Below are 22,285 nucleotides of genomic sequence, written 5' to 3' on the forward strand. Positions count from 1 at the left end.
ACAAAACTTTGCAACAATTATCCAACATCTAAGACACTAAATTGATGTGAACTATAATTACTTTGCGATGGTGTTTTGCAAATTTTCTCTGTAGAAAGAAATTTTTTTGTTAAGTCTGAATTTCAGAATTTCGCAAAACAACACAAGACAAATCGCACAAGTATTTTTATTTATAAAAAAAGCCGTCAAGAAGAGAAAGGTCACCTTAAACCCTCCTCCCCGCCGGAATCCTCCACCTCTGTAGAAATTATACCTGGTGCGATAAATCGGGTATTCGTTCTTCGTTATGATCGCGTTCGACATGATGTTGATTCCGGTGTTTTCAAAGACTTGGAAACTATCAGAACCGCCCCAGGAACGGATCGAGGTCATCCCGCTTTCGTATTGTTGCTCGATTTCTCTGCAAAAAAATTGAAATTTTGGGGTGCATTTTTATTTATGGAAATCAGAGCTCGGCGGATATCATGGATATTTGGAGGTTGGAGAGCGACAATTTTTCATGGATACGGATATCTGGATATTGGAGGGCGAGATTTTAACCCAGATATTTTCGAGCTTTTCACCCGATATCCGCCGAACTCTTATCGAAATTTCTGTGATAAGTACTTGACAGTGTTGCCATCAATGTCCTTGTCCTCTTTGAGGAGGAGGACGGACTGGTCGACCCCCCGGAGAGCGAGGAGACTTCCTTCCCCCACGTTTTCAAAGCACAAGGTCACATTCGTGCCGGGTTCGACGGTTTTGTTGAATTCGGTATAGTCTCGAACCCCCACGCGGAGCATTTTGTCTTCCACCCCTTTCACGTCTACCGTCAAAAATAGAAATCTTCAAAATTTTATCAAATTTTATTTTCGAGATTTTTACCAATTTTGAGCGATTCTGCTATCACGTCGTCACTCTCGCCGAGAATTGTGTACACCACGATATGCACGGAAGGGTCGGATCCAGCCTCGCAGGGGATCCTGAGCAACTTTTCTTGGACGGGGTCAGTCAGTGAGATCCGATCCCACGCCACCATGACCCCTCGCGATATCATGACCCAGTTCAACGAGTCGAACGGTTTATTAACTCGGACGAGAATGGAGGCAGTTTCGCCGACGAGGAGGGGTGGTTTTTCCAAGACGTTCTGAATTAATGGGAAGAAATTAGGAGGACAAATCAGTATTTATGCAAGAATTATATCGCAGAATATTTACGACTTTCTTCAAAACTAAAATGTTTCCAAAATTCAAAATTGGACTAAATGTTTTTCAAGATTTTGAGGTTTTATGAATATCAATGTTTTCTAAATATTTTTCAAAAAGGTTCTCAAAATAATGTGCAATTTGTCACTATTTCGATGATTTATGATGTAAACATTAGTATTTGTCAGAAAAAATAGGTCAATAGAAAATTTTGATCATTGAAATTTAAAAAAAAACAAATAAATTTTACCGAAAAACTGTCCAAAAATGCAAAAATCGATCTTTCACGTCATTTTGGAATTTGGCTTCGTAAATATTAAACCAAAAAGTAAGTTTCCAATTTTAAATAACTAACTACCTTATGATTCTGCAGGGTCAACTCCATGTAAGAATTTGTCGGAGAAATCTGCCTGGATGGAATGCCCAGCCATTGGGTCAACCCTTTGTACGTGGCTTCCACCCCGTTCACATTTATCATGTCGTTCGTGGGAGGATTGAAAGTGACCGTGACCAATCCAGTGGGCGGGATGGCTGTGAAAATGACACCCTCTTCGACATTGTAGGCGAAACCGTGGCGAATTTTGAGGGCTTCCGGGTTATCATCGCCAACCGGAGTGTCGTCATGTCGCGCCACTTTTATGGAGAAGATAAGTGGAAAACCAGGCTTGTAGTTGGCAGGGAGATTGACGGTGGTCATCTTCCAGGGGTACTTGTACAGGTGGATGGTCTTCGTAGCGTTGATAATCTGTGGGAAATTTATTTTTTTTGCAATTAATCGAATTTGCAAATTGCGAATAAATTTTGCAAATCGCTCACTTTTCCGGAAGCAGTTTCCGTACAAGATGCTTCTATCGTGTACTCCATTCCGTACTCTGTGGCGTCAGCCTCTTTGATTTTTAGGTCTTCTTTAAGATCAAATTCGATCATGCCAACTCCAGCGTTTAGCTCCTATTTTAAACACAAATAATTACACTTGACCTTGACCTTGTGACCTTTTTAATATTGTTACCTTTGTCCTCGAGATGGAACGAGGCGGTCTGTTCTTCTCTTTCTCTGGATCGTTCCAATATCCCCAGTAAGGCTCGTAAGTTGGCTTAACTAAAACAGTGCAGGGTCCTTGGACTCCCTTTCCGTGCGTGTAGATCGATTTGACCTCGACGTTGAACTTTGACTCGTTGAACGTTACGAAGGTCGGGATCGTTTTTAGTTCGACCTAATATTAATTAATTTTTTAATTTACAATTTATCGAGGAAGTAATTAAGCGTACCTTAAATTTTGGGAGGACGTATTGATCCACAGAAAAGCTGCGACTTTCCTTCTCTTCTTCCCCCTCGTCGATTGAGCCCCCTTTCGACACAACTTCGACACTCCAGTCGCCCAAATTTGGCTCTTTCGACAAGGTGAGAGAACCCTTGACGAAACCAAACTTTTTCTGAAATGGGATCTCCCGTCCCGTCCAAGACTTCACGATGTTTCGTTCGCTGTCGTAAATGTGAATGATGACCTAAAATGAAATAAGTTTTCAATTTTTTTACTGTCCATATTTTATAGAAAATTTATTTTTTTTTAAATTTGATGACAAATTTTGGCACCTTTTTCGCCTCCAAATCTACCGGGACAGGTTTTAGAAATCGATCCAAAAAAAGGACACGGAATTGGACCGTTTCCCCCGGTTTGTAGATTGGTTTGTCAGTTTGGATAATTACGGAATGACTCTGAAAAGAAGAAATTAAATATTAATTAAATCATACCTAATTTGCATACAGGAAGTACCACCACCTTTCTCTCTATATATGCAAACGCATAATCCGCCCCCTTCTGTCCGCTCCCTCTACTTGTCGCCACCACGCTAACATTATAAACTTCGTCGATAAGCAGAGATTCCACGTTGAGCTGAAGAATCGTGCTCGTTTCCGGTTCGAGGGTGGCGTGACCTGAATAATATTTTTATTTTTTTTACAAAAACCGGAAGTGACCAGTGGCCGCGGACAGAGAGACAATGTCCCCACGATTATTCGATGTCCGCATCATCTCCCCATCTTATATAAACTCCTCCCTCCCCTATCCTACAATATTAATGTCCCCAGAGGTCCCCACGGCTTCCGCGGTCACTGGAAGTCACGAACCTCACCTTTCGCCAGCGTTTCCACCAAGGTTTTATTCCTCGCTTTCTTCAATACTCCACCAGGAGCCACCCAATCCTGCTGATCCTCATTCGGATTCGGACAGTTTGTGATCCTGACCTCAAAATCGACCTGACCCAGTGACCTCTCCACAGAAAGAATGACCGGATAGCTCGAATGCGCATGTATAGTTTTGGGTGAAGTTGCCGTGAAAAGAAAGTCGACGGATTTCAAATCTGCCACCACTTTATGCTGCGGTGGTCGCGGGGGTCGAATCTTTTTCGCCAAACATGTCGCGATAAAAATGGCGAGGAGAAAAAATGCAAATCTTGACGACATTTAGAAGCCGAGAATAAAACTAAACTGGACTAAATTTGAATGGAAATTCGCTTTTGAAAACACATTTCCACATTTTACTACACAATTTGTTGATCGTTTCCTTTCCATTGTGAATGGAACATAACAATGGAAACCGTTCCGCTCTTTGTGTGACGGGAAGGTCACAGAGTTCCTGCAGAAGAACGTAGTTCACATTTGAGAAGGATTTCGTATACTCAATTATTGCTTCGTTTTTTTTGCAATAATAAATACAATTCATGTTAAGAATTTTATTGTTACAAGTTTTTGTTGTTGCACGACGCCAAATTTCACTTAGAAAAATTATGACCAATAAAGTTAAATAATAGGTTTATATCCAGACGATGAGATGAAATTGTAAATGAAAATGAATGAAAAATGAGGAATTGAATTTCTCAATGAAAAATGAGTGTTAATTGAACTTCTGAATGAAACGTGGTTATATATTCACGTTAAAACATGGATTGGTATTTTTATTCAAATTACAATGGCCCCACGTGACCTTTTTTTACTTTGTGGTACCCGGTGTCCCTGAATTTCTTGCAATGCAAGCCTTTAAAGTATCTTTGGATAAGCAGCCTCCCAGCTTTGTGGCTGCCGAGCATTTCGACACCTCAATATTGCCACCACCATCGTACAATTTCTCCAACTGCTTTTTCCTCTGGGTCATACAACTCGTCACGATAGCTTCTGCCTGTCCCGGAACGTCACCTACTTTGGCGTCGTAACCTTTAGTGTGGGTCAGAAAGTTGGTAATTTTTTGGGTCAAAACCTCCTTGTCCGGCGTCCCTTGAGCGTCAACCATCCCCAACTTTTGGAGTACGCAGTGTCCAATGCACTTTAAAAAATAAAATTATGAAAATTTTTGAAAAAAATATTAATAAAAAATTTTTTTTAGAAATCAAATACGTAAATCCCGAATAATGCCAAAAATTGTTACCCAGCCGGGAATCGAACCACGGCTCCCTTGAATTCATGTCAAGTGCTCTGACCTCTGAGCTACTAGGGCAATTAGTAACATTATAGGGACTTTTACTGATATTTGTCTGTGGCCTTTTTCTGTGAATTTCTACTTTCTTTTACGGTGGTAACGAACTGTTGCCTACCAAAGAAATTAATAAAAAAATATTTGCTACCGGATCTTCACTCTCGTCGTGGACACCTTTTGTCAAAATTTTAGGTACGCCTCGAACTCGTCGGTTTCGTGTCGACGTGAAAAAATGAATGGGTTCGGGATGATAACCTAAAAATGCTTCAATTTCCGAAATGACGTCTCTTTTTCGTCTGTGACCATGTCCACCAGTGGTCAAGGAATTGCTACATTCCTTCAAGGACTGGATGGTTTCTTCGATTGGGAAGAAAATCATAGTGCAGTTGAAGACGGCGAGTTGTTTCAGGTTAGTGATTGCATTCTGCTTGAAGTTTTCTGACGAGTAAGAATTTTTGATAAGAGAAGTGAGCTTAAGATAAGACAAGCTTGTAAATAAATGACTTATCAGCAGATAACCTACCAACGTCTTCGGTCGTCCAGTTACTTCCGATTGACTTTAAGTCAAGGGGGACTCCATTGATGATTGGAATGATGGCGATGATGATGACGAATTTTAAATCGAATCTTGATTTCGCCATTTTGTAAATAAATGTAATTTTCTAGAATTGAGTTCATGTGGCACGAATTCTATCCATTTTATAGAATTTTATGAATGAAAAGAATTTAATTTGTGGGATAAATTGTGGATCAGAGAGTAAAATAGGGGGATAATTTGGTGACATGATTATAATAATTATGCGTACAGTTGACAGTGCAGTGGTATGACATGGAATAATAATGAGCTGGATTTCCTGTTAGGATTCAAATTCGCAAATTGCGAAAAATTAGCAAATTTGTATGAAAATACTGCACTTTGTGACTTGATTTGATGGAGTAGGAAACTATATACATTGGCATCTTTTAATTATTTTTTTGAAGGAATAAATTGCAACAAAATTTTATTTCGCAGTATTTTTTTTGCATATCGTGTTATAACCTAAAATTTAGATACATACTTTATTTGCAACTTTATTTGCGTAGTCATCAATCCTCAATCCATATCTTGGGCAGGGTGAAGGTCAAATTTGTCAAGATTTTACACGTGTATGTAGTGTCACACGCAAAGGTCACTGTTTTTAGTAAAGTTGTTATCTAAATATCACCAAGTAATATTGGAGACTATAGTCTAATTTAAGTTAATGCAAATAATGAGATGATCTCATCCCCGAATGTTTTTTACACATTTCTGAGCATCATCTTCCAATTCCTTTTTTTCAGATTATTAAAATATTTTTGATTTTCTGACCGAATTTATTAACCTATAATCCCGACCACATCGTTCACCGGACTTTGCGTCACAGCCACAGGATTCTGCTCGTCCGTACAAACGCAATATTTCGTATTATCCTCCGGGGCAACGGTACAAACCGAATTTTTGAACCCGTGTCCACAAACGCAGTCCCCCATGCAGCGTGGGTTCACTGGGGCGCAGAGATTCGCTTCGACAACCGCTTTGTACGCGGCACACACGGCCGAATCTGTCATGAATTTAATTAATTAATAGTTAATTAATTGGTCATTAATTAATTAACTTTTCATTTATTGCTAACTTCTTGGCTCTGCCGTCCATCCAATCGGAGTAGCTTTTCCGCCCTGATAATAACAAGTGCACATGCCCGGTCCGAACTCGACAATGGTTCCCACAGTCCCGGCGGGTCGGTCGATGCACTCGCCCCACACCGAGTTGTGAGCACATTGACAGTGAACGTCGCACGTGATGCTGTCCAACGCAGTATTGTTGAGGCGACAGATGCCCTCAAACAGACCGGAAGTGAAGAAGGTGGAGCATTGGGTTTGAGTCAGGGCGCCTGAAGCAATTAAAGTAGGTTGGTGATATTTAGTTATGGGATGATAATGATGATTACCTTCCCAAGTGGGTGGCCCGTCTGTGTCGATAACCTGACTGGACGATACTCCCAGGGAGACGATAAGAACGAAGACAGTTTGGAGGAGAGTATTCATCTTTAGGGGGAAAAAATGATGGAAAACTTTGAGAAAAAGTAGTGCTGTGTCTTTTCTTTTAATCACTTTACCAGTGAACAAAAGATACGCGAATAAATCTTGGGGTTTGAGTTGCACTGCTTTTTGTAGAGTTGTACGCAAGATTAGATGATGAGTTAGCCAAGCAAAAGGTTACAGGTCAAATTGTATCGTACGCTAATAAATCAATTGATATCTGTATATTTGATGGATATGTTTTGTATATTCGTCATGATGTACTTTGCTTGAAATTTTGTTATGCTAATTCATCGGCCAAAAATTCAAAAAAAAAATATGAAATATAGATATTTCATAAAACATATTGTTATTAATTCTTTATTATTAGTTTTAAATATTATTGTCACAATTTTGATAAATTAATTAAAGGTTGGACGACTTTTTGAGCCTTTGGATGGTGAAATGTTTTGCGGCTCGGGTGGAAGATGGGGACAATTTTCCCACCCCTTTCGTCACCATTTCTGCCAGAAGTGACCCCACGACGGGAGCCAGTTTAAAACCATGACCGCTGAATCCACACCCGATAAAGAGACGACCATCGTGACCTGGGAGCTGTAAGTTAATCACAAAGTGTGTAGTGACATTATTGCCAATAATTTTTGCACACACTAAGCAAATTATTATGATTATTGATTTATCTAATTACTGTAGTAAACATACACCTTAATTAAAACAAAAACTTAACAACTTTAAGATTTTCCAAATTCGAGATTTTGTAAAATTCTAGTTTATGAATATCTAAATTGAGATTTATTCTATTCACCTAAATATGATATCGACAAAATTTGCAACATTTTAAAAAGTCGACAAATTATTTTTTCAGAAATCACACCAATTTTCAATAAAATTTGTACCTCATCAATGACAAAATCCTGATCTGGTGACACGGTGTACATACAACTCTCCGTCCTCACAGGAACTGGGTCCACGCGAGTGAAGAAATTTTGCAGGAATGGGGCCACACCTTCCGTCAAACCGGTCACATCGGGTTCAAAGTCTCGCGTGTCAGGGTCGACCTCTTTCCCATTGTGGAGAGCGCATTTTATCAGACCGGGGAACTCGTGGGCGGGTGTACCGTAAAGGAATGGGTCTGTAAATGAACATAATTTAGCAGTGGCCGCGGAAGCCGTGGGGACATTAACGTTGTAGGATAGGGAAGGGAGGGGTTTGTATAAGATGGGCAGATGATGCGGCCATCGATTAACCGTGGGGACATTGTCCCTCTGTCCTCACGCGTCCGATTCCACTGCATTTTACTGAATTATGAACATTTATTATCTTTGATTTGCTAATTACCTTCATAATTAATGAAAACTGGGAAGGAAGACGAGTGATAAGCAGAAATTAGTGCAGGGTCCACTTTCCAATAAGCGATCGTTGTCTGTTGGACTTGTAAAGGGAGATCGTTCCTAGGTCCGAATTGTTTCTGGAGCAATTTCCGAGTCCATGGCCCCGCCGTGAAGATTATCTTCCTTGCCTATTTAGAAAAATATTCAGATCAAGATAATCTCTTTTGTACATACAATTGTATTTTTATATTTTTTTAACCATAAAAATCTCCCCCTTCTCTGTCGCCACTTCATAGCAAAACTGGTCCCATTTGACTTTCACGACTTTAACATTGTCCCGAAGAGTAACGCCTCTCTTGGCGGACAGCGATTGGAACACGGACACTGCTTTGTTCGCATTTAAGATGCCAGAACTCGGACTTTAATACATACGAAAAATAAGCCAATGATAAGTTGAATGGTAGATAAGTATTTTTTTTATTCTCACCTGTACACCGCAATCCAACCGTCAGGAATGGTAATCAAGGGAAAACGATGCCTCACATCAGACGGGCTGAGAACTTCGATTCCAACGCCATACTTTCGTGCCACGCTTATCAACCGTCTCATTTCCACATTATTTTCACGACTAAAATCCAATCCGCCTAAACAAATGTCACACTTATTTTTAAAAAAGTAGCCAAAAAACCTACCTTTTCCCTCCTTACTGACCCGTCTTTGTGAAAATCCTGGTCTTTGCCTCCTTCTCGACCTCATCCCAGAGCGGATAAGCCCTCGTTATCATGAGCTGGGTGTAATTCTCTTGCGGATAAGTCATCCTGGTAATTCTCGAGTCCCCGTGAGATGACCCTTTTCGATGCAAAAGGTCAAACTGTTCGAGAAGTAGGATTTTCAAGTCGGGATTATTTTTGGCGAGAAAATACGCCGTGGCGGAACCCATCACGCCGGCCCCGATGATACCAACGTCGTAAATGATGGGGGCAGACGGTCGAAAACTTTGATATGCCATTTTTCTAGGAAACTTTAATTATTTTAATAATTAAGGAGCAACCAAACGAAATGTGGATTAGTGTCAAAGGAAATGCAATCTGATTAATACTCTGTGAAAATGCCGTCATTAAATTTAACCAACATTTGACTCTGAACTTTAACATTTGTCATGTAATCAAAACAAACTGGATTTGGGATCATTCCATGATTTCATCTCATGCAAATTGCCGAGTGAAAATAAGAAAACAAGATTCTTTTTGTCTTTTAAATATTTTTATGTACTTTTTTCCTTTAAAATAAATTTAACAACAACATAAAACAACAACAATTAATTAATTATTACAAGATTTAATTAATAATCCGACTGACTTTTATTTAAAATGAACACTTTTTTTTCTGGATAATATTCACCAAGTTTTGTTTTTCTGTCTCTAAACCTTTTGCACTATTTATTATTTATTTAAAAATGAAAATGAAATTAGAACCACCGAGTAAAAATCATGCCCAAAACGGTAGCCGCGACGACCCCAGCGACCGCGACGGGTTCGGGACGCGCGGCAGGGTTGCACTCGTCCGCGTAACAGGCACAGTAGAGCATTTCAACTTCAAATGTTCCCACTTTGCGGTAACATTTCAGCGCATTTTTATCGTCATCCTGCAAGAAAGAAGAATTGAACTCATTTTTCCAGTAATAAAAAAATAACTGGTCTTTTCCACTCTTGAACTTATTTAATTATTATGATCTCAGTTTATTATTTATTTAACTGAATTTTGTCTGGAATTAGTTATTGCTCATCAAGTTTGGAGAAGGTTTAAAAGGGTCACCAAGAGAGGTTATCAGCATCATTAATTGATCTGGGCAAATGTCAATCAAACAAAACTCTGCCTATAAAAGTGGTCGATGTTCTTTGTGCTTGTGCCAAATTGGGGCAAAAATTCAAGCCAATGGTGGTGCTTTCTTAATGCAAAGTTTTGACTAAAGTGGGAGTGGCCACTCGTATTTTGTCATAAATAGAGTGGAAATTTTCAAGCCCGGTCAAAACTTTACGTTAAGGATACCATCGTAATTTTCTCTGCCGAATTTTAATTATCTCATCGAATCTGGTCAAAATTTTACGTTATCATCATATTTCCTGCAAAATTTTAATTATATCTCACCGAATCTGGAACGAGTCTGTTGTCCGGAAGATATCCACAGCTTCGCACGACCCTCTTGTCCTCAGCTTTTATTCCAACGAGAGAAGCTGAAAAAATGACACTATAACTTTATTTTCCATCTCACAAATCTTTATAAATTTACAAAAATCATCGGGGTCACCTTTTTGTGTCGTCTTCCTGCAAAAGGTGTAGTTGGTGTAGACCTCTTTTCCACTCTCGGGGTCGACATGGCGCGTCTTGTTCAACTCGCGCCCACAATCGCGCAAGTAGGACGAGGCATCCTCCAACTTGAAGGGATCCTTGCACCCTTCGTGGTCATTCGAGTTGCAGACGTAGCACTTGATTCCGAACCCTAAATATGAAAATAGAGGAGAGTTATCAAAATACGGGACTTATCGACAGACAGACGCACGATGATTAGATAAGCCCTGATTACCTGTCGTAATTAGGGCCGCAAAGACCAAAAAGAGCGTGGAAGTATGCATTTTGTAGATTAATTATTCTTATCCCGCAACGAACTTCTTGGTCCCACCCTTTACACCCAAGAACTGAACTTGCTTTGCAAAAAATTATTCCGTCTCTCTCTCTTTCTGTCTTGGCATTCATTCAGATTAAAAAGCCTTTATCGCATCGTGTTATTTGGATTCTTTTTCGTAACGCGAAGAGATGAAGATAAAGTCAGGAACGGAATACGAGAAGAGTTAAAGACTTATTGAGAAAACTGTGCTGTTTTTATTGCTTGGCTGTATTATCCAAGTTGAGATTTAGGAGTTCATGTTTAATGATGGTGAGATAGGTATGGATGAAATGAATATAATTATATGAACTCCAGTAGTTCGTGATGCGGCTGAAATGAAGAGGATGGATGAAGATTGAGATAAACTTCCAGTTAGTTGGTTAGCGTATTCCATCATGATCAGGACTTCATTGCCAAGAAGGAGACGAAGTGCTAAGAGAGTTTGATTTAATTTTATGTATGAAATGAAAGTGTATGTGCATGTGTACATATATCGAATCCTAAAGTTTATGCCGGCATGGGATATGAGGATAAGTACTTATGTAGCTATACTAGGTTTTAGTGTGGCTGTTAATTTAGAAATCCAATCTATAGCTATTCCTATTCGTATGTATTAAATGGGTTGTGGTGTTATGTAACATTAATAGTAAGTAAGCAAGTAATCCTGGATTATGATGTTTTATGGAGAATGAAACAAGCCTGCTTGACGGAGATGATGATGATGATGACGAAGGTGGATGATAATAAAGTGATGCTTAAAAAATTAAGACTTGTTTTACTATCGGGAAGAGTAAATTGCGAATAAAAATTTGGTTTTGAGCAAGTTAAACATTTTATCTGTAATAAAAACGGAAATTAGTATCACAGTTTTGGACACGCATTAAGTTAACTAATTAGTTGTAGGAATACTTAATATTTTAGGGTATGGTACATAAATATGTATTTACTACACACATTTGGCAATTAACACTATTATGTAATGCATGGTACAGATAGTGAGCACAAAAAAAATGTGCAAAAAATATATGCATAGAAAACTAAAGTTAAATTGTGAAATATCAACCTGCCAAAAATTTGCCAATTTTTTTTCACAAAGCATCCCTAACATTTTGGAAACTTACGGCAGAGAACTGTCTTTAGAAAAAAAATCCTGCACATTTAACACTGCATAAAATTTGCATACAGATAAATTGTGGAAAGTTTTGCAGAAAAAAATTGACACCTTTACGATAGGTCAATTTTCCCATTGGATAGTTACACATTATTTATAAATAATTTATGGTATCACTAATTTTTATGTACATTTTCACCGGCATTATTCACTCAGCTATGCTTTTCACTCAGATGGAATAACTAAACTCGTCAGTCTGACTACTAGGCATGCACACAACAATTACTTCATAATCTTATCCAATACATACATAAATTATTAAATAGCACATAAATAAATACTTAATAAATAAATAGCTACGAATCAATTAACAATGAAAGAATAGAGGTTATCCTACTTTGAAAATGTTTAACCATAACAAGTGTTTTTTATTACAGAAATACTCATAATTAAAGTATTTCGTTATCCATAAATACTAGTATTTTGCCAGAAGTGATAATACACGTTAAACTCACTTTAAAATTTAAATAAAAAAAACTTTACAAATTGTATCGATTTTTACGATTAGCCAACCACAAATGCCTTGAAAGCTTTTGCTGGTCAACCAAGCGTTTCTATCAAGACAAGATTTTTTTCTTTGTGTGTCAACTTGGATTTCATTATGATAACAGGAAGTACATATTAATTATGGTCGCAAAAAGTATATTAAATTATGATCAGTTAAATATGTAAATGTAAAATGAATAAAATATCTGAATATTACAAAAAATTGGTAACTTCTACCCATAACAATCCTCAAGATACATTCCTTCTCAAGGAGAAAGTTAGCTTGATCTCTTCCCCAGGTACGAGCGTGACTGTAGGCACGGCCAATTTAGGCGCCCAGTCGATCGGTGGTGCATGTACACTGAAAAGAAAAAAAACGAATATTTATAAAAACTGAATTTAGAAAAAAAATCCACCCGAAATTATCGAAATTTTATAAAAATATGTGAATATTTGTCAATACTGAATTCTCACGTATTTAGACAAAAATCCTGCTGAAATTACAGAAATTTCATAAAAATATGTGAATATTTATAAAGACTGAATTTTCATGTATTTAGAAAAAAATCCTCCCGAAATTTCAGAAAAATATACGAATATTTATAAATCCAAAATTTTCGCGTATTTATAAAAAAATCCTCCTGAAATTACCGGAATTTCATAAAAATATGTGCCAACGCCATCTTGATCTCTGTGAGGGCAAACCTCGCCCCAATGCAGGACCTCGGTCCAGCCCCAAAGGGAATAAAAGCCATCGGATGTCGCCCCACTTTCTCCGCAGGATTGAACCTTTCCGGGTCAAAGTGTTCCGGATCAGGCCAGAGGTTCGGGTCGTGATGAATTTCCCAGATCGGAACCTGCACCGTAGAACCGGAAGTGAGAGTAATACCACCGAAATTCATGTCACGGTTGACATGCCGAGTCACAAACGTGGCGACAGGTGGATACAAGCGGAGACATTCGGATACGACCTTATCCAAGTATTTGACATTCTGGATTTGATCGTAGGTCGGAATTTCGTCGACCTAAATGAGAGAAAATTTTTACTTTCACTTTTTGAAAAAAACTTTTTTCAAAAAAGTTCGGAAATTTACCCCTAAAACTTTCTCCAATTCGGACGCCAATTTTTCTTGGACGTCTTGATGTTGTGCGAGCAGCAAGGTGGAGAAAGTCAGAGCGGATGCGGTGGTCTCAAACCCGCCGAGAATGAAGATCCAAGAATTCGCCAAAATTTCAGGGTCGGACAATTTTCCAGAATTCAGCATAAATTGGAGGACGTCAACTATTTTTTTTTTTAATTGTAAAGAAATAGCAAGTTTTTTTAATCTCAACTTTCACTTTGCATACTCACCGTATGAATTGTTGTTTTGTTTCCTGTCCGTTGTCCCTCGTCGCCTATTTTGCAACGCGTCCGTGACCGAGGTCATGATCATTCTCGTCATGAGATGCGACACTCCGAAGGCCTTCATCCCAACCTCGGCCACTTTGGCGATGGAGGGAAAGCACAGCGCGAGGAGGATGAAGGGACTCATCGCGTGTTGTAAAAATCCACGGACGGCGGCTAAAAATTCGTCACCGTCGTTGTCACGTTGGGAATTTACCTGAAATGAGAACAGTTTACATATTAAAATGGAAAGCTAGTGTTCAAAATTTCAAAATTAAAAAAAATTTCAGCGACGAACATCAGATAATATTTGGAAATTTTAGTTAATTTGATGTTTTTCGAGTTTTGTATATATGTAACCTTCAACTTATGAACGTGTCAGACTTATCAACATGCCTGAAATGAGGACATGTTACATATTAAAATGGGAAACTAGCGTCGAAATTTCAAGATTGAAAGGAATCTCAGACGAAAATCAGATAATATTTTGAAATTTTAGTTAATTTGATGATTTTCTAACATGTTACCTTTAACTTATCAACTTGTCAGACTTATCAACACTTATCAAATGGATGACAAGTCCCACCAACTCAATAAAAAATTTAAAAAATCTCTTCAACCCCCTAATTTTTTCCTTGCCTACTTTCTCCCTCGGTTTCTCACCTCCATCGCTAACGCACACCTACTAATCACATCGCAGGTCAGTCCTTGATACAATTTCCACACGTCAATTCCTCCTCCTCCTCTTTTATTCACTTTCTCCGCTAAAATTTCCCCCGTCACGGCGACACAGACGGCCATCGTCCTCCCCATTTCGCGGAGACTCGCCTTCGCAAAAATGGGAGAAAGTTGTCCCCTCACGTGACTCCATCGCCTCCCCCGCAAACCGACCAAGGTGTCCGTTACAGGCTCCATTTTGACAATGAGGGGAGGTCGATCTCCGCAAGATTTACGATTTTTTACCAAAATCTCCTTCACCAAATTCACCTCCGATACGACGAGGGTGGCCCGAGTGCCGACAAAGTAGCCGAAAATTTTGCCATATTTTTTCCCCCAGGTGTGCATCACGGTCAACGGAGTTTCTCCAGATTGGCGGAGCTGGGTAATATTTCCGGTAAAAAAAGATGGCGGTGGGCCTAAAGAAAACAAACGACTTGTTGCACAAAAAAGGTTCAAAATTAGCTGAAAAAAGGCACAACAACCTGAGATTCCATGTTTGGAAAATGTGCGAAAGTGGAGAATTCTGCGATATGCGAGATAACCAAAGAAGATCAGGGAGAAGCTAATGATGAGAAAAGCTATCATTTCAGCGAGTGGAAATATTCACAAGTGGTCACGGAAGGCAGTGTAGCTTGTACTATTTATGGAGTCCGAGAGGAGTGGATGCAGTTCGCCATTAATTTGCCATTATATTTGCACATTATCGATACATGTATAGTAGCTTATGTACATCTCGAAATACAGAAATGCTGATATTGATATGGTGTGTATATCCATACGCATATACATATACTTCATTTGCATGCTATAAAAAAAGACGCTGCTGACCATGTGCATGTCATCTTTCAGACGTAAACTTTGTTGCGAAATGTGTGACACAATTAGATACTTACATAAGTTGCATGATGTTGTGTCTGACATGATTTGGTGCAGGTTTCGATTATGCGTGCTGACGACTTTCATGGAAAGTTATAGTAGCGTAACGACAACCATCTAGAATGATTTTTTTGTACAAAACAACAACAATTTGCCTAAATATTTGCGGCTCCAGTGCAGCAAGCATCAAAATATTTACCAGTTTTTCGTTACGTAAAACTTGTCAATATCATGATTCGTTTGAGCTGGTCTTACCATTAGGTGATTGTCAGTGGCCTCGCAAGCTGTGGGGACATCTGGAGGCATTAACATTGTAGGATGGGGGAGGGAGGGGTTTGTATAAGATGGGGAGATGATGCGGACATCGAACAACCGTGGAGACATTGTCCCTCTGTCCCCATACGCTTCCGCGGCCACTGGTGATTGTTAAGTAAGTCCCGTTTTCATTCCGTTTCGTCAAGACATAACAATAGCGGAAGAACAAATTATGTTTGATGAAAATGAGACTGATGATCCACTTAAAAAAGTTGGACTGCTCAGTCGGCACAATTTCCAGACAGTGTGGTCTTTCTGAAATGGAGAAAAATGGGTTCCATCCCATCCTTGGCCTGGTTCGTTAATAAGACAACAAAATAGAATTAATTGGTCTGAGCGAATATTGTCTGAGGCCTGCCCTACCCCAAATTTCTTGTCCAAAATAAATTCACATTGGATGGCCGAACTTGGTTATCTGCAAAAATTTGCTTAATTATTAGCAATTTTGCAAAATTATAACCATTGACGTTACAATGTTGCAATTTCAGTAAATTCTCGCAATAAGAGCTAAACGAATCTTTATTGATCCGTTGGTGCGACATGACGTGAAATCGGATTTCTCGTATAATCGGATTTCAGCCAATTTTCTCCAACTTTCTCCACTGCTGCCAACTTTCACTCGCCCATTTTGGCAAGGACAGTTGTCCCATTCATTTCATGGTTAATTCATTACTTCCAAAAGTAGGAGTTATATATTTCATCCTTATTTTTGTCACCAAATTATGATGACAATGCTTGTCTTCTTATTTATAATTACCTTATGGTGGAAATAATAACGATTTTTGAAGGGTTATCGCTTTATCCGGTTACAAAACGCGGATCTACCTCGATCACGATGTTGTTTTTAATTATTTTTCCTAATTTTAAACATTTGTTGATAAAAAATAAAATTTTGCATATTTCGTCCCTATTTTTGTCAGCCAATTATGATGATGATGTTCATTTTATCATTTATAATTACTTTATGGTGGAAATAATAATGATTTTTAAAGGGTTATTGCTTTATCCGGTTTCAAAATGGCGGATCTACCTTGAGGAAGAGATTATTTTGAATTATTTTTCATAATTTTCCACATTTGCCTGTTTATTATAATTAAAATTGAGAGCCTAGTTTAAAGGATGCAGACGCAAACATCTCCATAAATCATGACACGTCGCACTGTTGCCCTTGTCTGATAAACAAGATTGAAGGAAAAGATGACTCAAGTCAATAACTTTAAGGTATTTACATTTACATATTTACGCTTCGTCAGATTTATCATGTATCTCCTTCTCCTCGTCACATCCTGTGTCGCATCAAAGTGCATAAAAAATTAATCCATAATTGATCTGTGATACCTATTCATTCGTCAAAATGGCAATTCAAGTGATTCAAAATCTTGTAAAAATTTAGCATATCGCGCAACCTTCTACATGTTTTTATCAAATTGTGCGGTTTGCAATAAAATTTTGGATTGAATGACTTATATAAATTTTTGCAAATGTTATACTTTTACTCGCCCTGTGTCGTCCTTCACCCGTCGAGATGAATATTAAAAAATTCTCAGACGCACGTGGACGTGGAGGACAGGGTCATATCTTTCCATTTGAATTAAAATAAAACACGCCACACCAATGTGACATGATTAACATATGGATGGAGTAACAAATAGTTGAGATAAACTTACGTTCGATTTAATCCAGTCCAGTCTCAATCTGCCTCTCCTTGTTTGTGGATGTCCGTCGTCTCAATTTCCCCAAAAAGTTGTCAGGGGCCCTGTGTGTGTCACAGGGCCCCTCCTGATCCAACCACAATTCAAGAAAGACTGACCAGATTTCTAGAAAAAGGAAGATTTTTACTCCAAACCAAAGCCGCATTCGGATTGCGTGAGGTACAGAGAATTGTGTCATTCCATTATTCCAGTTATCCCATTATTCTCGGTTGCGCAACGAATGATGCCCCGTCCAGTCTTTAAGAAAGGAGGAAACATTAGCATTGACGGATGTGAGTGAAGGAAGGGAAAAAAGGGTTTATGTAAATTGCGTTGGGTCCTTTTTTCCTAAATTCCAGCAACTATCTAATCCCACTTGACATTGACAGTTGTTTGACTGACTGACATCCTTACACAACACTTACAATGATAACAGTTAGTTAGTTGTTTGCAGGGCTGGACAGACTGAGATAACAGACGAGTAAGTTAAACTGATGGGTGTACAGTGGCCGCGGAAGTGTGGGGACAGAGGGACCATGTCCCCACGGTTATTCGATGTCCGCATCATCTCCCCATGTTATATAAACCCATCCCTCCCCTATCCTACAATGTTAATGTCCCCACGGCTTCCGCGGCCACTGGATTATTAATTATTTGTCCTTTGTCTCCCTTCCTTGGATTATGGGGAACGTGTCCAGGGGGGCCTGTTTGTTCGTCTCGAAAGCCAGAGATTTTTAGAAATTTGTAATTATGACAGTTTCGACATGAAAAGTGACATGATTGACTTTTTCTTCGTCTTGGTCGGGTCGTTGTACGAGAACAAAACTGAACAAAGTCCGTGTGGTCTAAAAATGGTACAAAAATAAGATTCAGGTGTTCACACAAAAGATTACGTACGGCATCATTGTAGTAAAATTGACAATTGGAACGGAAAGAGTTGACCATTCCTTTCGTTGTGTAACGCATTTATTATTTAAAGGAAAACAATGAAATGAAAAAGGGGTGACTGCAGCAGTTTTAACCTGAATTAGGTACATATAATTATTGTCCACTTCATTTCCATTGTGTACTTCCTGCCCATAGGTCAAGTCGACCATAAACCTAATTCACACTTATTTGTTCGGTCTGATGAATGGACTAGATTGGACAAAGGACAAGGTCATCGCGGACAGAAATGCTTTCCAGTCCAGCCAGAGCGACCAGCATAAAATTAGTCAGAAGAGTTACCAATACGGCGAGAATTTTAAAATTTCAGCAAAAAAAACGAAATATTGAGGGATTTCACGTCAAGTTCGTAACCTACGTAACTGCGTTAGGTTTGTAAGTTTACACACTCTTGACGTGAGTTGACTTTGTAAACATTTTCGTAAAGTTTTTTTTGGTAAAAAATGTCGTATATAAAACGACATCAAAATGTTGCTAGCCAACTTTTCCCTACCTTACACGAAATGAAATTTTTGATTTTTTTTGCCTAAAATATCAGTTTTTCAGGAATTACACAGCCATTTCTTATGTCACAAAATTCTATAATATACCAAAATGATCGTATGATCAAGACCGATCGATTGACACCCCACTGGATGAAGTGTGTCAATTTAGCCCGGATTTGACATTTGGGGGCTGGTCGGATAGCGACCAATATTTTCAGCTGGAGCAATCTTTTGTTTGAGTAATTAAATTAATTTGCATGATGATGAAAAGTTTACAATAGACAATTCATCTCTAAGGCAATTTCAACCGAAAATGCAAATATCAAACACTTGAATTATTTACGAACTTTTATTTACGAACCAAAAACATGCTTTTGAAGTGCGTAAGTTTCGTAAAAGTTCGTAAGGCAATTTTCCTTAGAAATGTGTGTAAAAGTTCGTAAACGTTTGTAAGCTTACAAACCTTACGCAGTTACGAAGGTTACAAACTGTGACGTGAGTTCCCTCATTATAATATTATTACGTATCATTTTTTATTTAACCGTTTGATACTTATGGTACGACCCAGTACATATCTTTTACTTCATTTTTAAAATTTTCAACTTTACCCAAAAATCATATGTGGCACATAAATCCAACAATTTTAAAACTTTTTTTTACAGATAATTTAATAAAATGCGACAACAAATAAATTGTAGGATTTGAAATTCTTATGAAAATACGTACAATTTCAATTCAACCCTATTTTTCATTGTCCGACAAATGTTTTTCAGTATGAAATAAAAAAAGGTAAATAATTTTTGTCATTTTATTTATTGGTCTAGGCACCATTATCGTTTTGCCGTTCGGCCCGTCCTTCTTTTTTTCTGAGAGTCCATTATGTAATCAAGGACCACTTAAAGTGTGTCCTTGAACTCGGTAAACAGTGATATTTCGTGTGTATGTAAGTAAACCCATCATCATCGTCGTCATCCCTTCCGCTCCGGTTAGCTAAATAGGTTGTTGGTTAGGATTAGAGGAGGAGGACAGAATATGAGAAGAGGAAAGGATTATCCTTCCTGGATGATGATGGGTATCGGATGATAAGTAAGTTGTTTATGCATATGGGCAGAATTTGGGTGGATTAACTGTCAAAAAATTGACTATTAGTTTTAATTGGGTGTAGAATATTTAAAAAAAATAATATGAAGATAAGATCTTACCCATGTTAGCGGGGTTTATCTTATATAAGTGATGATGAGAATTGGGTGATGATTTTATTCTACGTGAAATTTTAACCTACTTAAATTCAGATTTAGGTATGTTGTATATATTTATTTATTACCAGTGAAAAATGAAGGTTACTGGTTTTCATGTAAAATTAAGACTGATAAGTAACGCTTATCTTGATAATGAATACCGCAATTTCTTACTTTATGAGGTATAAAGATAACCACTTTTTCAGAAAAGTTAACAATAACTCGATCTTTTAAGTACGAGTTGGGTATTAAATATGGGCTGTTATCTACATACGTTGGAGTTTAGTGGGACTAAAGTCGCAATTTTTAGGCAAGGTTTATTATTATTTTTGCCAACTGGTCACGTACGCAGTTGGCCTCAACAAGTTATCGTTTCTGAACTCTGAGTGAAAAAATGGCTTTACAAATTTTTACGAATTTAACTCGCATCATGTTTTCTATCCTGATTTACTCCTACTTAATAATCCTTGTGGCTGAAGGTATGCAAAAAAATTGCAAATCAAAATTGCAAAAATTGTAATTCTCGCAAAAACTTGGTAACGTTTCTCTCTTAAAAATTTCCAGGCGCGACAGTCCCCTCCACGACGAAGAAGCCAACAAGTGTCTCCCCAGGTCGTCCCGGATGCGGCGGTACGGTTACCGGAAGTGGAGAAATCCGCTACAAATTTGGCGAGCAGTACGAGAAAAATGAACAATGCGTGTGGACCATCGTCAACCAAAAGTATCCCCTCGTCACCCTGGACTTGATTGACGCTGGGTTCGCCGAGGAGGGTGACCACCTGGAAATATTTTATTATAAAGATGGCAAATTAATGAACCCCGTGGCAGGATCGGGGCCACATTGCGACGGGCCAATTTTGTACGTAGAAAAAAACTTGTATAAAATCAGTGGCCGCGGAAGCCGTGGGGACATCTGGGGACGTTAAAATTGTAGGATAAGGGAGGCTGGGGTTTATATAAGATGGGGAGATGATGGGACATCGAATAACCCTGGGGACATTGTCCCTCTGTCCCCACACCCTTCCGCGGCCAGTACATAAAATATGGCTAATTTCCAGCCTAGCGATGTCCTTGCAGGTCACGTCGCACCCAATTCTGCATGGTAAACAGTTCCCTCGTCTTCCTCGTCTTTCGAACGAACCAGGCCCTTCAAGGGACCGGATTTTCCGTCAAGATTGAACCCAGCGGAGCCATGTTGCCACCCTCGGGGGAAATTTTTGAGTCTTACACATACGGTCCGGACGGCTCATGGGTCGACTACGATGGACCGTTCGTGTCGAACAAGATCGTGTCATGGACTTTGGCAGCTCCGACGGAGTTTGTCTTGTACAGGTATCTATCTCTTTTGCATAATTAATTAATTATGTAAATGAGATACATAATTAATTCCTAATTATCCAGGTACAACGTGACCTCACCCTGCCCCCCGACCACCCCTTTGACCCCACTCGTCTCCATTTTCCAAGCCAGTCAAGGCTCCCCGATCAGGATGGAATACGCCTGTGGTACGATTACGGAACCCATCCGGGTCATCCAACTCCCCACCAAGGTCGAACCCTTCATCATCATTTACGAGAACGGAAAACGGACCTACGCCCAAGGGGATGTTAAATTCTACTGGAATTTGGACGGACCTCCGGAAGCGTGGAAACCTGGCAAAGGTCGAGGTCGAGGAATCATGACGTCCGTCTCGACGATTTGGACGGGCTTGTTTTTTATCATCGTCGTCACCAAGTTCATTGGGTGATGTCGTGGGGATGACAAATTTACATATATTTGTACAAATTATGGTAATAATTATGCATTATGATAATAATACGGAGGAAATTAATAAAGTGACGATTTACGCATGTCTGTACGTCGTTCTGCCATTAAAACATACATAAACTGGCTCCTACTGGTCGGATCTGTCTGTACGCAGTGGCCGCGGAAGCCGTAGGGACATGTGGGGAGATTAACATTGCTGGATCGGGGAGGGGTTTATATAAGATGGGAAGATGATGGGGGCATCGAATAACTATGCACACTTCCGCGGCCACTGTACAGAGTGGCATTGCCAATAAACTTTCACAAAATCGAAAAGCAGTCCGACAGCTTTGTCTTCAGAAGAAGAAGAAGAAATCGAAATCATGACCACGACATAGTCAAAGCAAAGCCCACGAGGATGATGATATATGTCAGGCAGGACTGAATGACATGGGATGAGGTAACTTTTTTCATAATATCAACCACCACCACCACTGCTTTGCTACAATTATGCAAAGGGA

General features: G+C 39.0%; 7 protein-coding genes across 14 annotated transcripts; 1 reads left to right on the forward strand and 6 right to left on the reverse strand.

Annotated features, from left to right (window-relative positions):
- Positions 1 to 57: 57 nt before the first annotated feature.
- LOC110845290 (CD109 antigen) lies at positions 58 to 3,647 on the reverse strand. Its single transcript, XM_035848698.1, has 11 exons — positions 3,317 to 3,647; positions 3,040 to 3,119; positions 2,778 to 2,900; positions 2,453 to 2,689; positions 2,194 to 2,397; positions 2,001 to 2,132; positions 1,543 to 1,929; positions 865 to 1,126; positions 607 to 805; positions 254 to 400; positions 58 to 88 (listed from the first exon to the last, which is right to left on the reverse strand). Exons 1-11 carry the CDS (start codon positions 3,645 to 3,647, stop codon positions 58 to 60), a joined length of 2,133 nt encoding a protein of 710 aa, XP_035704591.1.
- A 447-nt stretch (positions 3,648 to 4,094) lies between these two features.
- LOC110845306 lies at positions 4,095 to 5,320 on the reverse strand. The gene is made up of 3 exons (XM_022091704.2): positions 5,177 to 5,320; positions 4,802 to 5,091; positions 4,095 to 4,503 (listed from the first exon to the last, which is right to left on the reverse strand). Exons 1-3 carry the CDS (start codon positions 5,292 to 5,294, stop codon positions 4,174 to 4,176), a joined length of 738 nt encoding a protein of 245 aa, XP_021947396.1. The 5' UTR covers positions 5,295 to 5,320; the 3' UTR covers positions 4,095 to 4,173.
- A 300-nt stretch (positions 5,321 to 5,620) lies between these two features.
- LOC118434456 lies at positions 5,621 to 6,849 on the reverse strand. The gene is made up of 3 exons (XM_035848043.1): positions 6,621 to 6,849; positions 6,306 to 6,563; positions 5,621 to 6,233 (listed from the first exon to the last, which is right to left on the reverse strand). The coding sequence occupies exons 1-3, from the start codon at positions 6,715 to 6,717 to the stop codon at positions 6,010 to 6,012; spliced, it is 579 nt and encodes a 192-aa protein (XP_035703936.1). The 5' UTR covers positions 6,718 to 6,849; the 3' UTR covers positions 5,621 to 6,009.
- A 199-nt stretch (positions 6,850 to 7,048) lies between these two features.
- On the reverse strand, positions 7,049 to 9,139 carry LOC110844493 (probable sarcosine oxidase). Its single transcript, XM_022090708.2, has 6 exons — positions 8,754 to 9,139; positions 8,530 to 8,686; positions 8,302 to 8,461; positions 8,050 to 8,230; positions 7,608 to 7,843; positions 7,049 to 7,305 (listed from the first exon to the last, which is right to left on the reverse strand). The coding sequence occupies exons 1-6, from the start codon at positions 9,049 to 9,051 to the stop codon at positions 7,117 to 7,119; spliced, it is 1,221 nt and encodes a 406-aa protein (XP_021946400.1). The 5' UTR covers positions 9,052 to 9,139; the 3' UTR covers positions 7,049 to 7,116.
- A 221-nt stretch (positions 9,140 to 9,360) lies between these two features.
- Positions 9,361 to 10,873, reverse strand: LOC110844594. The gene is made up of 4 exons (XM_022090836.2): positions 10,627 to 10,873; positions 10,351 to 10,542; positions 10,191 to 10,276; positions 9,361 to 9,687 (listed from the first exon to the last, which is right to left on the reverse strand). The coding sequence occupies exons 1-4, from the start codon at positions 10,673 to 10,675 to the stop codon at positions 9,511 to 9,513; spliced, it is 504 nt and encodes a 167-aa protein (XP_021946528.1). The 5' UTR covers positions 10,676 to 10,873; the 3' UTR covers positions 9,361 to 9,510.
- Positions 10,874 to 11,958: 1,085 nt separating this feature from the next.
- On the reverse strand, positions 11,959 to 17,449 carry LOC110844454 (cytochrome P450 3A24). Of its 6 annotated transcripts, XM_035848076.1 has the most exons (9): positions 17,327 to 17,449; positions 16,023 to 16,074; positions 15,600 to 15,952; positions 15,362 to 15,461; positions 14,412 to 14,884; positions 13,716 to 13,965; positions 13,459 to 13,646; positions 13,016 to 13,389; positions 11,959 to 12,725 (listed from the first exon to the last, which is right to left on the reverse strand). In XM_035848076.1, the coding sequence occupies exons 4-9, from the start codon at positions 15,429 to 15,431 to the stop codon at positions 12,614 to 12,616; spliced, it is 1,467 nt and encodes a 488-aa protein (XP_035703969.1). In that variant the 5' UTR covers positions 15,432 to 15,461; positions 15,600 to 15,952; positions 16,023 to 16,074; positions 17,327 to 17,449; the 3' UTR covers positions 11,959 to 12,613. The 6 variants fall into 6 exon arrangements, with proteins under 6 accessions (XP_035703969.1, XP_035703968.1, XP_035703970.1 ...); XM_035848075.1 differs by having other exon boundaries at positions 15,600 to 16,074; XM_035848077.1 differs by lacking the exon at positions 16,023 to 16,074 and having other exon boundaries at positions 17,327 to 17,372.
- Positions 17,417 to 21,872, forward strand: LOC110844455. 3 transcript variants are annotated; one of them, XM_035848079.1, is made up of 6 exons: positions 17,417 to 17,530; positions 18,330 to 18,381; positions 18,492 to 20,497; positions 20,583 to 20,877; positions 21,096 to 21,350; positions 21,420 to 21,872. In XM_035848079.1, exons 3-6 carry the CDS (start codon positions 20,413 to 20,415, stop codon positions 21,763 to 21,765), a joined length of 981 nt encoding a protein of 326 aa, XP_035703972.1. In that variant the 5' UTR covers positions 17,417 to 17,530; positions 18,330 to 18,381; positions 18,492 to 20,412; the 3' UTR covers positions 21,766 to 21,872. The 3 variants fall into 3 exon arrangements, with proteins under 3 accessions (XP_035703972.1, XP_035703971.1, XP_021946358.1); XM_035848078.1 differs by lacking the exon at positions 17,417 to 17,530 and having other exon boundaries at positions 17,561 to 18,381; XM_022090666.2 differs by lacking the exon at positions 17,417 to 17,530 and having other exon boundaries at positions 17,561 to 20,497.
- The last annotated feature ends 413 nt before the right edge of the window (positions 21,873 to 22,285 follow it).

Source organism: Folsomia candida, unplaced genomic scaffold, assembly GCF_002217175.1.
Source record: "Folsomia candida strain VU population unplaced genomic scaffold, ASM221717v1 Fcan01_Sc002, whole genome shotgun sequence".
In the NCBI taxonomy this organism is placed as follows: Eukaryota; Metazoa; Arthropoda; class Collembola; order Entomobryomorpha; family Isotomidae; genus Folsomia; species Folsomia candida.

Excerpts from the sequence above, each read along its gene's own strand:
- LOC110844454 (XM_022090660.2), bottom strand. The coding sequence starts at position 15,053 with ATGATAGCTTTTCTCATCATTAGCTTCTCCCTGATCTTCTTTGGTTAT. Across the intron at positions 13,390-13,458 it reads AATTGGAGAAAGTTTTAGGG|GTCGACGAAATTCCGACCTA; the intron begins GTAAATTTCCGA and ends TCTCTCATTTAG. Across the intron at positions 12,726-13,015 it reads CATATTTTTATGAAATTCCG|TGTACATGCACCACCGATCG; the intron begins GTAATTTCAGGA and ends TTTTCTTTTCAG.
- LOC110844455 (XM_035848079.1), top strand. The coding sequence starts at position 20,413 with ATGGCTTTACAAATTTTTACGAATTTAACTCGCATCATGTTTTCTATC. Across the intron at positions 20,498-20,582 it reads AATAATCCTTGTGGCTGAAG|GCGCGACAGTCCCCTCCACG; the intron begins GTATGCAAAAAA and ends AAAAATTTCCAG. Across the intron at positions 21,351-21,419 it reads ACGGAGTTTGTCTTGTACAG|GTACAACGTGACCTCACCCT; the intron begins GTATCTATCTCT and ends CTAATTATCCAG.
- LOC110844493 (XM_022090708.2), bottom strand. The coding sequence starts at position 9,051 with ATGGCATATCAAAGTTTTCGACCGTCTGCCCCCATCATTTACGACGTT. Across the intron at positions 8,687-8,753 it reads CAGGATTTTCACAAAGACGG|GCGGATTGGATTTTAGTCGT; the intron begins GTCAGTAAGGAG and ends ACATTTGTTTAG. Across the intron at positions 8,462-8,529 it reads GGTTGGATTGCGGTGTACAG|TCCGAGTTCTGGCATCTTAA; the intron begins GTGAGAATAAAA and ends TATGTATTAAAG.
- LOC110845306 (XM_022091704.2), bottom strand. The coding sequence starts at position 5,294 with ATGGCGAAATCAAGATTCGATTTAAAATTCGTCATCATCATCGCCATC. Across the intron at positions 5,092-5,176 it reads CTGGACGACCGAAGACGTTG|AAAACTTCAAGCAGAATGCA; the intron begins GTAGGTTATCTG and ends CTTACTCGTCAG. Across the intron at positions 4,504-4,801 it reads ACGACGAGAGTGAAGATCCG|TGCATTGGACACTGCGTACT; the intron begins GTAGCAAATATT and ends TATTTTTTAAAG.
- LOC110845290 (XM_035848698.1), bottom strand. The coding sequence starts at position 3,647 with ATGTCGTCAAGATTTGCATTTTTTCTCCTCGCCATTTTTATCGCGACA. Across the intron at positions 806-864 it reads AGCAGAATCGCTCAAAATTG|ACGTGAAAGGGGTGGAAGAC; the intron begins GTAAAAATCTCG and ends TTTTGACGGTAG. Across the intron at positions 401-606 it reads ATTGATGGCAACACTGTCAA|AGAAATCGAGCAACAATACG; the intron begins GTACTTATCACA and ends ATTTTTTTGCAG.
- LOC110844594 (XM_022090836.2), bottom strand. The coding sequence starts at position 10,675 with ATGCATACTTCCACGCTCTTTTTGGTCTTTGCGGCCCTAATTACGACA. Across the intron at positions 10,277-10,350 it reads CAGGAAGACGACACAAAAAG|CTTCTCTCGTTGGAATAAAA; the intron begins GTGACCCCGATG and ends TCATTTTTTCAG. Across the intron at positions 9,688-10,190 it reads ACAGACTCGTTCCAGATTCG|GATGACGATAAAAATGCGCT; the intron begins GTGAGATATAAT and ends TCTTTCTTGCAG.
- LOC118434456 (XM_035848043.1), bottom strand. The coding sequence starts at position 6,717 with ATGAATACTCTCCTCCAAACTGTCTTCGTTCTTATCGTCTCCCTGGGA. Across the intron at positions 6,564-6,620 it reads CGGGCCACCCACTTGGGAAG|GCGCCCTGACTCAAACCCAA; the intron begins GTAATCATCATT and ends TAATTGCTTCAG. Across the intron at positions 6,234-6,305 it reads ATGGACGGCAGAGCCAAGAA|ATTCGGCCGTGTGTGCCGCG; the intron begins GTTAGCAATAAA and ends AATTCATGACAG.